The sequence below is a fragment of the Monodon monoceros genome, unplaced genomic scaffold (assembly GCF_005190385.1).
Source record: "Monodon monoceros isolate NGI ecotype Baffin Bay Population unplaced genomic scaffold, NGI_Narwhal_1 Super_Scaffold_18, whole genome shotgun sequence".
Taxonomy (NCBI): domain Eukaryota; kingdom Metazoa; phylum Chordata; class Mammalia; order Artiodactyla; family Monodontidae; genus Monodon; species Monodon monoceros.
The window spans coordinates 15,794,261-15,812,384 of NW_021703774.1; the positions used below are offsets into that span (position 1 = coordinate 15,794,261).

Sequence of the window (18,124 nt, forward strand, 5' to 3'; positions counted from 1 at the left end):
CTGTACATACCAAATGCCCATAGGACCCTTGAGAGTAGGGACGTGTGTCATTCATTACTTTCGATTTCTGGGACCTGGTACATAGTAAATCTCAATACCTTTTTGCTCTTCAACTCAGTAATGATTTTAATTTTAAATATGGTCACAATAAGTACTATTCATTTATATAAACTATATCTTCTTTGATGAAAGATTTGAGCATGCTTTAAAAGAGACAAGAATAAATACTAAGTGTTTGGTTCTTTGTGGTAGTCCCATGGCCAGTACCACATGCAGTGTTTTTTTCACTTGTTGGCTATCAGATCTTAAAATGTTCTGAATTTGAATACCTTGAGCTAGGGAATGCCCTTACTAGTGTGTGGCTACCTCCCTAAGCTACTTCCCAGATTATCTGCCTGGCCCCTGAAGGCATTTGAGCTTTGGACTCCTGAAGTTAATAAGTAATAATAGTGCCTTTACAGTTCCTAAATCCAAGTCCTACTACATACCTTATTTCAGCTTACCTTTTATTAGCCCTATTTTAAGGATGAGGAAAGTGAAGCTCAAAAAGTGATTTCTCCTATAGGTCACATAGCCAGTAAATCATGGATCTGCGAGAAGTTATTCTGATTTCTGGTTCCACGCTTTTTGCTTGCACTACACCAGTAGTGGTTAAAACGTGGTTCTGTGAGTGATAAAGTGATGGCAGTGGAGACTCTGAATGATAGGAGAGATGCCTCCTGGCATGGAAGTTTCCAGATAAGGTTTTGACTGAAACGTATTTTGATGAACGGGCAAGATTTCTCCAGACTGACATGAAAACTGTGATGTTTCAAACGTAACAATGGTAGGAGCCAAATGACAGACACTGGAAAGTGCAAGACTCATTTAGAATGCATCAACTGGGGGGAATCAGGACGTGAAGATGATGGAAAGATAAGTGGAAGTCCTAATGGCAAAGACCTAGAACAGGAAGAAAGGAATTTACATTGTGTTGGTTAAACCAAGGGAAGACACTAATAGGTTTAAGTTAGAAGTCAAATGGGTCACAAAGATCATGTTAGAATTTGAAGAGAGTTGATAACAGCGGGAAAGAGAGTAGAGAAGGAAAGGCTAACCAAGGAGACTAGTTAGGCTATGTCAATGGTCAAGACACTGAACTAGAGAATTGGAGAAAAACAGATTACTAATTGACCTCCTTAAAAACATTCACTTTGCTTGAAAATGGTAAAGTTCACCTGGCAATTCCTAAAACTACGGTTAAAAATGTTAACAAAATTGCAGTCTCTAGGACGAATGTACATTCAACTGAAAAGGTTAGCGAGAGGCAGGTGGGGGAAAATAGAAAAGGATGCTGGACCAAGAATCAGACAACTGACCCTGCTCTACACCTTATTGGTTATGTCAGTTACTTACTTAACTTCTCAGAACCTTAACTTCCTCTTTTGAAAGGACAACCCTGTTATCCCTTGCAAAACTGAACGCTACCATGCAAAGGTGATAACTGTGATCTTGTAGCTATCATTATCATCTTCATTACTGACAGTAATAGAGAAAAACTATTAACACTTAAGTAATACATTGACTCTGTATCATTAACCAATGTTTATAAAACCACTAGAGGAATACCACTAAAATCTATTATTGGTATTTTAAAAGGAAGGCATAAGCATTTCAGTTGATCATTTTTATTTAAAAGAGCATGATTTGATTTACTTTCATATCTAATGTGATATGAAAATCAAATTAGGAGGTACACATAAGTCAGAGATTACTTTTAAGGTTTTCACAGCTAGCTAAATTTATTAAAACCTCTAATTTGTTAATACAGAAATTAATCTGGTAAGTACCAATGAGTAACACACTTTATATTAAAGAATCCATATATCAAAAAAATCAGTAAGTTCACAGCTTTAAAGAAAGCAGCGCTATTTTTAGATGAACAAGTAAGACCTGTAATTCATGTCAGGTCTTTGCCTTAGAAAACATGTTTTCCCCACTGTATAGTTAGCTCAATTAATGAATTCTATTTCAGCTATTGTGGCTATACAAATTACCTTTTTTAACTGCTAAATTAATCATATAGCATCTTATATATTAGCGATGACACAAGTTTGTCAATGAGTTATAGGTTTGATTCAAATTAATGTCACTTTCATCTCTAATAGTATCCCTTCCGAAAATGTATTCTAGAATTTTAGTTGATATAAAAAGTGTTGACTTAATACCAAGCCTCAGAACATGCTGATTGCAAACACATTTCTGTTAAATTTGTGGGAAAGAAAAAACTGATTCTCACTTTCTTTTTAAAATTTTAGGTAATAGTACAGTAGAGGTGTAGGTGGAAAAACAAAAACAAAAAAACCCATATACCAATCTGACCTCACTGTGAAATAGGTAAAGAAAGGTATAAAATTAAAATGACAAAGTCAGTGTTCACCATCCAGTATTTCAACATCTAATTTAAGTCTAATGATAATATTAAGAGTATAAAGAATGGGAAATGCTCATGCATCATGTATTGAATTAAAAATCAATAACGACTACATTCTAAAACACAGTGTGTGAAAAACCAATCTGATTTCACACTTTTCACACTTAGGATACATTAAAAAAAGAACAATCTGAAAATGTATACATAGAGATTCAAAAAGTGTATCTGGAGATTAATAAGGGGAAAACCTCTGTGTCAGACATAGATAGAACATAGCTGATTATTGTGTTTCCTTTTGGGTTATTGCTATCAACGGAAAAAAAAAGCAGGCTCCCAATGTGATCCTACTCTTCTTTGTACCAGATACTTACATGAAATCATGGTGCTACTCTGTGTATCTCTTTCTCCCCACTTTTTGATTCAAAAATGGATCTATGACAACGATCATCTAATGACCTCCTAAGTGCTTGTTTTATGAATTTGGCCCTTGCTCAAGAAGTTAGACTGAAAAGTCTTTTAATCTCCTTCTGAAAAGAATTTACTGGATTGCATTTAAGTTCAAGTTCAAGGGTATTAAAATGTACAATGGAGAGTGAAAAAGGTGCTCGGTTATAGATTTTAACTTCTTGACTAGAAAACTGACTCAATATAGATTTTCTAATTTACAATGAATCAAAAGAGAAAACAACAGACCATAGCAAAAGTGGCACAAATGTATCAAAAACCAAATGAATAAACATTTGAGGAGATTTATTATTAGAAATTGCAATAAATTTTGGAAAGATGAATTGATTTTAGTTAAAAGGTGTAACTGACAATTTATTGGGCGGGAAGATGCATTATTTTCCAATTGTTATCCATCTACAGTAAAACTGATTTTTTTCCTACTGTATTTTATGGAAAAGGAGACTGCAGCTTTCAGTGATTTAGATTAAATGTATTAATCATAACCAGGCACTGTGAACTATATATCTACTATTAAAGAAGATTTTTGACATTTAATTCTGTAGCAATATTTTGGCTCTGTACCACTCTTCCTAAAACCAATTCCTGCTACAGTTGGCAGATTTCTCCCTTTTAATTTTATGAGGCTTAAAGTAGCATTTAACCACCCATGCGGTAAATAATGCGGGATTAGAAATATTTAGTGTTTTGTTTCCCTTTCAGGAGTGGTAATCCATCAAATCCAAAAATGTTCTCTAACATTTTTCTATATTTTTAGCAATCTGTAATATATGATATCATAAAAATTATAAAATTAAATAAAATGCATTACATAGCCAGAATAGATCTGCTTTTCTAAAGAACTGTGTTAACCCAAAAGAGCAGGTAAAGATCACTTTGAACCAGCAACATGAATCCCTCTTAAAAAAACAAAACAAAGTAAAATAAAAAAATATGGATTAAAACATGATACTTGATTAGAATGTTTTCATTTTATTCCCTTGGGTAATGAATCTTAATGAGTGTGCAAATAATTTCTAGGCAGTTTAACCATTTAATATCCATCTAAACCACACACTATTGAAAGACAAAGTGTTAGAGATAGATAGGAAAACAGTTATTAAACATCTAGTTGTGCTAGGTATTTGGCTAAGTGCTCTATAAATGTAAAAATAAATTTTAAGTTTAGTACATCATATGGTGCACATTTGCCCCCAACAAATAAAACTGAATCCATAAGTTTTTCAAACAAGTGAGGCACAAGACAAAAATGAAATGCTTAACCTACAGAAGTTAATATTTCTAACTATAATTTAGAATAGTAACAAAACACCTTTACATTTAACATGTGAGCTTAAAAAGAATTAAAAACTTCAGTAAAAAAATACAATTCTGCTATGAAATCAAAATAACCACTGGAAGTAACATTGACTTTAAACAACATCAAATTCCAATTTTTAAATTTTCATTTATATGAAATGTTAATTTTGCTTATTAATGAATCCAAATTATTACAATAATCACACTATAACTGCATGTGCTACTCTGAGATACATCAAAGTAATAAAGTAACTTGTCCAATGAGTAATTATCTATATTTAATCTATATATAAAACAAATGGCCCAGAAATGAGTAAAGTCTGTAATTCACTCAAGACACATTGATGCCATACATTCATAGTAGGAACATCTAATTTCTTCATGCATATTCATGTCTTAATTCACTTTTAACAGTTCATGATTATGATTGTTATGAAAATAAGTGTATGTCCTCAAAGTGTCTAAATGAAATCAAAGTGTCTAAATGAAACCACCTACCAGAAATAAGATAATGTAAAAAGAAAATATGTGTATGTGTGTGTTTGTAAAGGCCCTTTTTTCATATCTAAAGTGTCTGCCTTGCCCTTCCTGGCTTCATAGTGCTACACTGCAGAGCTGGGAGTTACACATTGGGAAAAATAGGAGGAAAGAAAATTCATCCAGTCAGCTAGACAGCCAGCACCTCTAAGTAACATCACAATGGAAAGTAAAGGCATTTCAAGAACAATCATATGATCAACATACACAATAATGTGTTAAAAATGTGTTAGTAATATATACGACACATACAACAATTTGCTGAGGAAGCAGGATGACTCTGAGATTATGTTCAATCAAGGAAAGAGTTAGTTTAATTGGTTTTTCCTATAAACAGACAATTCCAAAGATTGGGCCTGTACTAGTGCTTTAAGAGGCTAAATGAGGAAGTAGGATTAGGGAAAAGTTGTGATGTTAATAAATATGAAGAAAGCTAATGCCAAATTCATAGCATGAATTATTTACTTCAATACAATTTGCAGCAACTTAAAAATTCGACGATAAAAATTCGTAAACCTTTCCTCAAAATGAGAACCCAATCAAATTTTGAAATGGACCACTTTCACAAGTTGACAAGAAATTTAAATGTCAAGTCTCATGGTATTTTCAAAAGCTAACATTCTAAAAAGCTAAATCATTATAGCTCCAGCTAAAATACAGAAAAGAGAATAACTTCTGAAAATTTTCGTATGCAAAAGGACTGGAGTTCAGAAGACCTGGCTCTGATTGTTCATAATGAAGCTAATTCTTTGAAAATCACTGAGTCCACACAATGGAAATTACAGTAATACTTATACCACAGGATGGTGGAGTCTATAAAGATGTCCTTTACAAAACATTTAATGCTATTTTAATATTTATTGCTGTCACTAACCTTTTTGGATATGGAGAAACCTAACTGATAGGTAACAAAAAAATTTACCTTTTAATAAATTTGAGAAAGAAAAGATTTAAATATCAGCGAGGACCTAATAAGTTAAATCAACAGATAATACAGGAAAGGAGAGAAAACATATGTGAGGTGAAAACAGAAGAGCTGACAGGAGGGATGGACAGCATATTTACAATGTAATGTAATGATGAAAAACTATTACACTGAAAAATAAAACATGTATCCAATTCAGTAGATTTAACTTGATCAAACACAGAGTAATTATTTACCCAATATATTCATTAAATCAACCAAACTATATAACTAAGATGTATTTTATTTCAGCAGGCCACTAGGCCTATCAACTTTTTACAAATTAAAAATTCATTGGAAATATTTTTACCCTTGAAGGGGAAGTAGTATAGCTTGAAGGCTAAGACTTTGGGGAGTGGGTCATAGGGCCAGAGTTTAAATCCTGACACTACTGATTACAAGCTGTGAACTTGAATAAGTCATTTAAGCCATTTGCCCCTGTTCCTGGCTTATAAAATGGAGAGGAGAATAATATTTATCTCAGTAGCCTTTTTTTGAACATTAAATGAATTAACATACATAGAGAGATTAGAACACCACCTGGCAAATAATAACTCAATAATGTTAGCTAATATAATTAATAGTAACCAAATATTTCTGTCCTTAAATATTAGCTACATAAAATAAAAGCTGATCGAATTATTTAATAATATACTAAAATGAAATATTATGCAGCCAAACAAATGAATAAAAAATAGGTATAATTTATAATCTCTCAGACTTTTTTTTAAAGTTTAAAAACCAAGGTTCAGATTAATCGATGCTGTATGTGCACAGATGGGTATGGGAAGAACTGGATGTGGGACAAAGACTTTCCACTGGATACCTTTTGTCCTATTTATCCTCTTGTCCTTTTGTCCTCTTAAAACCTGTGAATCTATTACTTAAAAAAGAAGAAAGAAAGAAAGAAAACAAAAGAAAAGAACACTAGCTAGCACTTCCCGGTAAACATAACCCACTAATCACACAATGCAGCTCCCTCTCAAAACCCCACTAAAATGACAGTAAAGAATAACAAGGTATAACTCCACAAGGACAAAGCGGATAGGAAAGAAGATACCACCAGACAAGCAGAGTCAACAAAATCACAGAAGAAAACGAAATGGATGTGTGGCTGGCAGCTCAGCTTTCTCTAGCAAAGGGGTAGGGAGAGGGGGCGATAAAAAGTAAGTTGACTGAAGCAGCAGACTCCAGAAAGGTTCAGAAATTGGAGGCACCAGACACCTCTTCAACAGGGAATTGCTGGAAAATTTATTTTTTTAAATTGATCCCTAATCCCAATCCTTGGCCACACAGTCATACAGTGTTACCACCCCTTCCCTATATCCTAGCAGAAGCACAAACAGTGTATAAGACACTGTTAAACTAGAAAGGGGCTATACCTATGGGCCACATGATATACCTTTACTAAAATTAAGAGAATTCAGTGAAAGTCTGCAGACTGAGGGCTCCCTGCCCTCTACTTTGCAATCAGAATGTTGGTCAGTGGAGTCAAAACACTAGTCCACTCCCCCACTCCACACGCCTTGAGGCAGGAGATTACTTATTAGGGGGTTATTTCGAAGGAAAATCCCTATGGATAGCAACATTTAAGAATTACCCAACCAAAAGGTGAGCATCTGTACACTGGGCATCCAAGCAGCTTTTTAGTGCTCTCTCAAATGGAACCTTATCTGCATCACATCACTAAGTACATAAAAGGACAAATTAAAAACAACGAAGAGGGAATTCTGTGGTGGTCCAGCGGTTAGAACTCCGTGCTTTCACTGCCGAGGGCCTGGGTTCAATCCCTGGTCAGAGAACTAAGATCCCACAAGCCATGCGGCATGGCCAAAAAATTAAAAAAAATAAAAATTAAAAACAATGAAGAACTTAGATACTAATATTGGTAGGAAAGGATGTTACTTAAGGTTGTACTGGCCATGTAACTAGTGGTGGAAAACTCCCTAAAAGCATAAGGTAATACCCAGTAAATCCCTATCAACATTTAAAAAATTTTTAAACACATACTATGGGCTAGGAGCTGGACCCCTGTCACTCGGGTGCTACACGTACTTGGGGACACAATGCAAACATAAGAAGACGAGTAAGAGTATAAAATGGAAAGGTCACCCATTAATGAATGAAAGAATGGCAGAGACAGCAGATGCAATGGCATTTCAGATGATGCAGTGATCTCTGAAGTGTGAGGAGTTGGGGAAGCTTTTGACAAAAAGGTATGGAGCCTGAACTGTTCCTTGAAGGATATGAATCTACCAGTAAGAAGAGGGGTGCACTGTTGTGAGCAAATGTAGAGAAGGAATGAATATGACCGAGTAAGGGAAGGTTGATGGAGGGGTGGGGACGCTGTGAACCTAAGACCATCTGGAAAGGAGTGAAGTGTTGTATATAGGTCACAGGTAAGCAGTGAAGGTCAGAAGGAACAAACCTGAATTTGATGATAAAGGCGTGAAAACTATTTTTTGACTAGGGTATAAGCATGTTTTAAAAATGTTTCCTTGGAGTTACATGTGATACGGATTAGAGGGAGGAAAACCGGAAGGAAGAGAGACCAGGGAGGAGACTAATGTACTATCAAAATGTAAGGTTAGGAGTAACTACACTAGGGCAGTGATAGATAAAATTTGGAAAGAAAGGGTTAATATGACAAACAAGGAAAGAAATGAGATTCAGACGTGTCTAGGTGTGGAAAGAGTGGAGGAAGATAGAGATAACACATAAAACTAAAACTTTAAATGAATAATGAAAAACTAGTTAGGATCAGTGCGTCCCTTAGCAAACATTAGGTCTCTTCTCTCTCTCTCTCTCCCTTTCCCAATTAATTTTTACTAGCCAAACTGCAAGGTGCTGGGGGACAAAGACATATCTCACTTCCCACAATGAAAAGATCACAAGCCACCATTACATGTGCATACAGCTGAACCAGGAAATCTATGGCTGAAAACACAATTAAGCAAGACATCAAGTTTCTGAGTCAGAGGTCACATATACTTATTTATTCATCCAACAAATGATATAAAATACTCCTTTAAAACATATTTGTGGATCAGAAAATTAAAAGAATCTATCAAAGATATATGTAAATGAAATGGCATGAGATGAAATCTAAGTATTAACTTTATTTTCAGGATTATGTAGTTTTTAAAGAAGCATTATTAGACTACAGTACAGGAAACCCCTTTTATTTATAAGACTTCTTTGTGAATTCTCAGTTGTTCAAATTGACCTTCAGTTGGAGGATTTGCAGGTGACTTCAATATAGAAAGTACCTGTTAAATATTATTTGGAAGTGTTCTACCCATCATTGATTCTGAACTTTTCTGATATTAGATACCTGACATATCTGAAGGCAAATTAGAAAACTGAGTTTTATAGACCGTCAGAATAATTCTATCAACAACATAAAAGACAGAAAACCAGAGTGAAAGCTTTGAAGAAAGTGAAGTGTTTGCAGCATTTCTGTTTCCCTGATTTTGATTAAAAAAAAGAAACCAAGAAAAATATTGGGAACTCTGGCAATGTCACCATAATTTTAAAGAGCAACAAGGAATGGAATCTTAAAAATAACACAAATGAATCTACATACAAAACAAAAACAGACTCGGAGACATAGAAAACAAACTTATGGTTACCAAGGGGAAAAGATAAATTAGGAGTATGGAATTAACAGATATAAACTACTATACATAAAATAGATAAGCCACAAGGATTTACTGTTGCACAGGGAACTATATTCAATATCTTGTAATAACCTATAATGGAAAATAATCTGAAAAAATGAACATTCATAACTGAATCACTTTGCTATACATCTGAAACTAACACAATATTGTAAATCAACTATACTTCAATAAAAAAAATATATCTCACAAAAGGACAATCAATGTGATTCTACTTACATAAAGAACCAAAACAGGATTTAGGAATACATATGCATGTGGTAATTCTTAATGTCAGAGGGCTGAGATACACAGAGGAATTAGAATCTTCTGTTTCTGAAGGTGGGTGATGACAATACGGGTATTTGTTTTTCTGTTATTCTGTAAACTATACATTTATATCACCTATGCACCTATCTTTGTATAAGATATTTCTCAATAAAAATCATGCCATACATCAAAAAAAAAAAAAAGGCAACAAGGAAATGGGTCTTCAGTCTACATTTATGGAGTCAAATAGTTACCAACCAGCAGTCTTAATTTCTAAAAAGAGCGTTTTAGAACATATTGCAAAGGTTTCTTTTTTATTTTTTGATCGTGCTGTGTGGCTTTCAGGATCTTAGTTCCCAGACCAGGGACTGAACCCGCACGTTCCCTGCAAATGTTTCTTAGGATACGACAGAGAAGAAAAATATTTAAATGATAAGCATCATAATCTTTATAAGAAGTATTTTTTAAAACCGCAAATGTTTGCAATCCAATGTTTTTAAGGAGATTCATTAAAAAGTCCATAGATAATTTCTTCAAAAAAAAAGAAAAAAAAATCAATCTTAAAACAAGCCATTTTTTTACTAATAAAGTGAATGACCTAAGAATTTGTATGCAAGTACCAATGTGAAAAAAATGAAAAGAAAGCACGGCATTTCATGATCTTTAAAAATGTAATCAAAAGACTGGTTGCCCTGCATAATATTTAAGTAGCCATTAAAGCATGAGAAAAACTATTAGAATATTAAAATATTACATTTCTGAACATACATTATGATTTAATCTAAAGGGGAAAACCAGAATAGTATATAAATATTTGGCACCTGCAAACTTTCTTTAAATAAAAAACAAAACAAAACATTCAAAAGCACCAGAAGTAATACTGTACTTTACAAATAAAAGTGTCCTTTTGCCATTTGCAGGCCCACGTTTTGTGGACATTTAAAAGCTGTGGTCAACCTGGTCTAGAATCAGGAGAGATGTCTAGGACATAACCCAACTTCCTGAATGAACAGGTGTGAGTAATGCACACTCTTGTATAACCCAACTTCCTGAATGAACAGGTGTGAGTAATGCACACTCTTGTTTCTTTCCCCATGTTGTTAATAAAAGCAATGAGAAGAAAAGGCACTAGATCGACCAAGGCTGAACATTATTCCAGCCTGCAAATCATATTCTCTCCAATCACCTTCATATCCTGTAGTTCACTATTACATTACCCTGTTTAATTTTCTCCGTGGCCATTTTTACGTACTCACCCTCCTCCCCAACCAAGTTTATTTTTACTTACTAAAATATAAGCTCCAGGGAACCTTGTCTGCTTTATTCACCATTGTAATCCCCGAGACCTAGAACAGTATCTAGCACATAGTAGAGGCTCAATAAATACTTGTTGAATGAATGGATGCTACCCAAAGGTTGATCAGAAAATCAGATCTGGTAAAATAAAGGGTTCAGTCGACTGTGGATCCCACCTCCTAGGGGAACAGCTAGAGAGCTTTAGACTCCTGATATAGTCTTAACTTGTAACCACCCAATGTACGCTGTATACAACTGTCCATGTGATCTTTCAAAAGACAAATCTGATCCATTTAACCCCCCAGATATTACATCAGTTCACATGCATTCCTGCGGACCGCAAAAGTCTGAAATGATATAACTCCTGCCTACCTTGCCAACAAAACCCTGTCTACCGTATACTCAACACAAGCATACCTTATATTTCAGCAACACTGGATTCAGTTTCCCGAATATTCCATGCTGTTTCAAACTTAGACTTGCCCGTTCATGTTTTTCTGTCTGCCAACTCCATTCCCAATGAGTTAGTGAGCTCCAACTCATACTTGCAGTCCCAGCTAAAAGATCTTCCTCCTGTGTGAAGTCTACCCAGAATTTTGCCAAGTTCCATTAGAAAGGGGAGGAAAGGAATAAGAGAAATACAGAGGATACAATCACAGTTGAACTGAAGTAGAAATGTGACAGAGGCCAGGCATGTTACACAAGATTGGAGGGATAATGAAGAACCACGGAGGGCAAAGCAGGGAGAACAAGATGAAACAGAGAGCAAGGAAGCAGGCCTGAGCCGGCTAATGCTAGAGATCAAGAAGAAGGTATCAAAAACTACCTGAGAAACAAAGAAAAGGGTTAGAAAGTTGGATGTGGGTCCACAGTGGTTAACCTGATGGAAGCAGTAAAACATTTTAATGATTATTTTTATTATGGCACACACCTTGACTGTGCTCACTATTCAAGACAGCAAAGAATGCTGCAAGGATTTCAAAATAACTCATACTTCCAACAGCATTTTGTAGGAAGGAAGATTTTTTTATGAAGAGAAATTATTTTTTATTTATCAGTAGCATGACAAAAGAATAAATGTCCAGACTGCATTAATTCTGGTTTACTAATGGTAAAAGAAAAGTTAAATGTGTAAGTTGTAAACATTAACCTACATTACAGGGATGTTCTTAGGATTAAATGAATCAGAGTATATAAATAGCACTTAGAAAAGTATCTGACATATAGTAAGCATTGTAATAAGTGCTTGCATTCATTGCTAGCATTCGCTTTGCCAGGTTCCAGATTTCTGAAACATCACAAACCGAAGAACAATATATGAAGCCAAAGCAATTCTAGTACTAAGTTATCAGAGAAGCAAGCATAAGTAGTTTAAACAGATGGAGGAAAAAGTATATGTGGCCAAATTTGACAGTATTAAAATACCAAGATTGAACATATGTTTATATAATTTTTCCTAAAGGATTTTTAAGACTAAATATGGAGAACAGAATAAGCATTCAAATACCTGCTGAATGAATGAATGTATTATTATATATCTGTACTATTTGAATTTGTATATATTATACAAATATTCTACTTTTAGTAAAGTGTAATATAATACAAATATTATATTTGCATTATATACAAATATATATATATTATTGTAATATAATACAAATATTATACAAATATTCTACTTTTAGTAAAGTGTAATATAATAAAACGAAATATCACTATTAATAGATACTATTTTTAATGGGACAGAATAAAAAATTGTTAGATTCATATTTTCAAATATCAAGTATGGATATTAAATTTATATGACATGAAATATAAAGTTGTGAATAATCACATTGAAATAGAGAATTTTAACTCAAAGAAGAGAAACTGTTAAAATGTCTTCTGTAAAAGAAATATTTATTATAAATCTATTAAGCAGTACTTTTCAATGATATAATATCTACTTTATCTCAAAATAAACTCTAAGAAAAAAATATAAGTTTCTAGTGTGAAATGTGGAGCTCATGTTGACTTTGAGATAAGATTAAGAACTAAATTATTAACATACATAGTAACAGATTAGAATATACATGATACAATGTATATTTAGAATATAAAAAATTCTAAACATGTATTCTTTTTGTATTCTGCAAAGTATCCAAAAATGCTTAAAGGATACAAATGAATATCAATTCACAGAGATTATAATTAAGCATTTAGTTATTGAATTCCATTGAAAAATATTAGATAACTAGTTAACACATGGTCAAATTACAGTTGAAGACATATGCTGGGAATATATTAAAAAATCATTTTAGGTCTGTTTTCTGTTATAAAATTTCTCCTTTATCTTAGACTAGGCTAAAAGAAAAGTTTATGTAGTTCCCTTATTTAAACCAAATCCACTTAAAATGGGCCTCCTGTTGTAAAAGGCTATAAATCGGACTAAATATTTCTACTCTAGTATCCTAAGAAACAATAAAACAACAGTTGAGTAAGACATAGAGAGTAAATCACTATGGTATCATTATCAATATGCCACTCATGAAATCCTGTCTTCTATGACTTCATAAAAGGGAAAAATATTATAATATTCCTTTCTCTTACAGAATTGACTCGAGTCTGAACAGATATGTTACTGCATTGTTGAATACAAACAATATGCTTATTGTATAGCATGACAATTTAGATTAAGGATTGATGTTCACATTTTTTTCGAATATTTAAATTTGATAACCATGTATAAAATAGTCAATAAAATCAGATTCATTTTCTTTGCTAGAATAACCACCACCACCATCACCATTATACTTTTTCTCATTCCAACCATACAAAAAAACTGGACTGAAACAATTATAAAATCTCAAGACAGAACCCTATAACCCTTATGTACAATTCTTTATGTAATATTTATGTTGGATTTCAGGTACTATATTTTAAATGGAGCCATTTATTTCCTGATCTTTCAACAGACTACTCAATTTGAATGCTAATTTAGATAAATGTAACACTGTGGAAAGACCATCCATTTCAAGAAAAGAAGATCAAGATCTCTCATCCACAGAACACACTGATTAATTAGGATGCTCAGGGGTAGCACATCTCAGCTAACTTAAATGCTATGCTTAAGTCAGGTTAATCGGATTCACTTTGCCAGTACAGTATCCCAAAACTGATTCTGGGACAGTTCATTATTCTGAAGATTATCATTCTGAATTGTACCTGATGCACAAATTCTGGAAATACAAGAGATTCAGGCTGAATCTCCTGGATAATGGCCCCATAATTATTATTTCCTTAATTCTCCTAAAAGAGGTGAATATAAGAGGCTGATTAGTTGGGCTCCAATAACCTAGCGCCTTATTCTAACAGAAGGACAGCAATAGTTAATTCCTCTTAACATTAAATTCTCAGGAATTTATCTGGATTCTCCCTTCATGTACATGGACAAAATTACTTTTAAGAATCAGATAACTCTGGACCAAAACCTCCTAAACAGTGCCAGTCTCTCTACAAATAAACAGCTTAATAATTGCGGCAGTTGGGGTAGGTGGGGTGGAGAGGAGAAATTTAGAACAGGTTTTTTAGTTTGCAGTTAAGTTTTGAGATTCGATGCAGTGTCTGTCAATTTAAAATTCATTCAAAATTATTCTTCACAGACCATATTAAACACAAGGGCGGGCTCAAATATGAATGAGGTACAAAAGAAACACAAAAGGCTGCAATCAAAAGCACTTTAAATATTAAACATGAAGGGATATTATATATAAAATATGAACAGATAAGTTTTAAAGTCTAAAATTCTGCGCTTTGACCCATGATCCAACTCTTCTTTGCAACATGAGCTTCTGTGTTTAATATATCTAATAATATGTGTGACTATCATTTATTTAATATACACTATGTGATAAAGATGGTGCTGGACCCATTATGGAAACACAATCTCATTTAATCCTGACAACACTTCTGCAAAGTAATCACTGTCCCCATTTACCAGAAAGAGAAAATGAGGTTCAAATTGTAATTACAAGTAAAAAGAAGAATCAGAGTGGGGATTCACCAACGTCTGACTTCAAAATCTGTAAATTTTCTACAATATCACTTTGCTCTTCTACAAAACTAACTGGAGTCGATCCTCACTCCATGTTGTAGGTCCTACATATGCAAATTTGCATATCCACTAAAATTTATTTGTAACCCCCAAATCAATACTCATAGTGCTTTCACGGTCATTCACAGACGTGAGAAAAGCAATGAAAAACTTGAGTCACCTGAGGCACATGTGCATGCACTACTGAAGTCAAACAAGGCAACACTGCTTTCTTGTTTTCAGCTCTTAATACCGTAAACAAGTGTCCTTTTTGTGGTTTATTTAGTGCCATGTTTTCCATCTTTTCGCGCTTTCTTTGGTGATTCGCTGTGTTAAATGGTCCCCAGGCATAAGGTTGCAGTGCTGTTTGCTGCTGTTAAAGCACAAAGAATGCTGTGCTGTGCCTTACGGAGAAAACACACGTATTAGATAAGCTTTGTTCGGGCACAAGCTGTAACGCTGTTGGTCATGAGTTCAATGTGAATGGATCCACAATATATGTTAAATAAGGTGTTTTTAAACGAAAACATACATAAAACAAGGCTATGCATTGATCGAATGATGAAAATGTCACGACCAAAGGCTCACAGGAACATAACCCTGCGTTTCTCTCAGGAGCAATGGTTCAGCATTCTCTAATTCAGTGTTGCCAGCAACTTTATAGAACATTACTATGGTGAGTAATGAAAGCTCTGATTGAAAGTTTTTCTCCAAAAATGTTTACATTAATATTTCAGTAAAAGATTCTCCTTCTGTCATTTCCTTCAAAGAACATCATTATTTTTTGTAGTCATCACCCATCTGTTTAAGAAAAAGAAACCCTATGCTGTCATTCCATTTAATGGGTTGCAGCTACATGTGTCTGACTTTGCTCAGGAAACTCATCTCTCTTAAAAGCAATCTGGCTTTCCAATGTGAAAGTCTAAGGAATTAAGTTTCATTTCTTACTACCGGATGTCAGAGATACTGTTTAAAGATGACTGTTTCATGAGATTACGATTTTTAAGACTAGATGGTTACATGTAATAGGGACAGTACAAGCAACAACAACAACAAAAAACTTAGCATAGGAATTTAAAAATATCAGCACAAATTGGAACTCTTACCTTTCTTGCCCAAGTCAGATATTTTATTGGAAAAAAAAAAAAAAAAGATTACAGTACTTAAAACTCCAAACAAGGACAATTCAGAATTGAAAGAAAGAAAACCTGAAGGAGCCCATTGTCTTCAGCAAAATTTTGAATACAAAAAACATGGACCAGGAAAACAGTTTGTGGCCTAATGCACTAGTTCCATGATAAACACCATATATAGTATATCTCCATCAAGTGAAACTTAATCACCTTTTTACAATTGAGAGAGGGAAGGCAGCTTTTACTATGGTTAAGCCATGTATCATCAATACCATGAAGCTAGCCTATCAGTTGTAATAGCTTCTATAAAATACCACAGTGAGATTGCAATAAGCCTAGAAAATGGGCTACAAATCCCAGCTATGCTCAAGCAAGCAGTGAACCAAAAATAAAAATCGGTAAAACTGAACCAAGAGCTAGATAGCATTCATCTAGCTTCACGATTGGTAAGGCAAAGTTCATAGGCCAAGGTTTTAAAGTGACTTATTCAGATCTAAAAGACAGTCGTTATACAAAATAAAAACATTTATGTAAATTCAGGAAAAAAATCACGAAGTTTCACTCCAAAGGACATAGCACAAAAAAAGCTTACTTACAATGACCGAATACCATATTAATGTCCCTCTAAAATATCACTTTAAATATGCAAAGGTAAAGAGACTCAAAGTTGCACTTTATCACTTTTAATCTCTCCAGTTTAGACAAGCAATCTAAAAGATGTCACACATTCTTACTTAATACATTTGCTGGAATCTTTCAGATTGTAACTTTAGGTAAAGAAAATGTCAACTTTAAGTTTCTTTTCCAATCATCATATTTAAATTAGCCATTAAATGCTGAATTAACAATTAATCCATACAATAATATAAAAATACATGTATTAAATCACAATTTTCATCGATTATAAGAACTTAATAAAAATATTAATCATTTTAATATAACCATTTTGAAGAACTGGGCTGAATGTAGTGTAGTATCTAAATTATACCATCAATAGAAATGTTACATTTTCCCTTCTGCTTGGTGAAAATGAGCTCATGCAAGTATTTTTGACACTCACAGTGACACACACATTTGCCATTCTAAGGATGTGTAAGCAGCTCTCACTTTTAAACATGACAATATGATTCAGTCATACAGTATTTGTTGAAATACCAGCTTTCACATGAGTTCAATACGCTCTAAGCAAGAATGATCATTTTGACGGTTTCAGGTATCAGACAGAGAAGATAATTTAAAAGGTAAGAGTAAATGATTCCACTAGCACAGACTAGTTATCACCGTGACTAGTTTAAAACTAAGATTTTTCCAAGTACAATAAAAACTGTACTATAAAATACAATGGGTTTGCAATACAGAGCAGATTATCCAAGTAGAAAGCAAACTTGAACAAAATACAAACTCTAGCAGATTATCAACCTTACCTATTACTCATCTTAGCCCTTGTTAAAATACCCTGAGTAAAATGCAAATATTTTAAATAATGTTGGCTATATAAGATTTCTCTAAAAATGAACCATAAATGTCAATGCATCATGTTTTTAAATTTACAACAGTCAGATATGTAAAAATGAGTTCTTATCCAGTCACAATATAAACATTAAGGAATACTGATGTGAGATCTGGAAGTTTTTAATTCTCTAGCTTTTGTTAGCATTTTGGCAAAGCAAGTGATACATAAATGGTTTCAATGTAAAAAAAAAATCATAAAAGAGAAAAATATATAAGATTTACAGTAGTTTCTATCCACCCTGGGCCAACCTAGATCCCTAAAAGCCTCCCCCATCAGATTCACTTCTGACTAAAGGAAGAATACCAGTCCTCCAGCAAAAACAGCCCCATCTTTTCATCAAAGAGGCTCTCACTTCAGTGATATTCCTCCAGGGGAAGAGGACAGGAGCCAGGTTCCCTCGAATGTCATTCCCCAGATGTTCAAAACGTAACTAATTTATTAGCATTAGAAGATTTGGTTTATAGGGGAATCTCACTGGTCCAGTTTGTAGCCTACAAAAAAAT

General features: G+C 33.7%; 1 protein-coding gene across 2 annotated transcripts in view; it reads right to left on the reverse strand.

Annotated features, from left to right (window-relative positions):
• The window catches only part of GPATCH2 (G-patch domain containing 2), a 165,982-nt gene that overhangs the window by 128,751 nt on the left and 19,107 nt on the right, over positions 1 to 18,124 (reverse strand). The window contains exon 6 of one of the 2 annotated variants that reach the window (XM_029227808.1): positions 16,078 to 18,112. The exons of the other annotated variant lie outside the window; for it this stretch is intronic. Within the exon in view, the coding sequence (XP_029083641.1) occupies positions 18,080 to 18,112 (33 nt within the window). The 3' untranslated portion in view covers positions 16,078 to 18,079. Of the gene's footprint in view, positions 1 to 16,077; positions 18,113 to 18,124 lie in introns of those variants that run through there. 2 annotated transcript variants of the gene reach the window in all.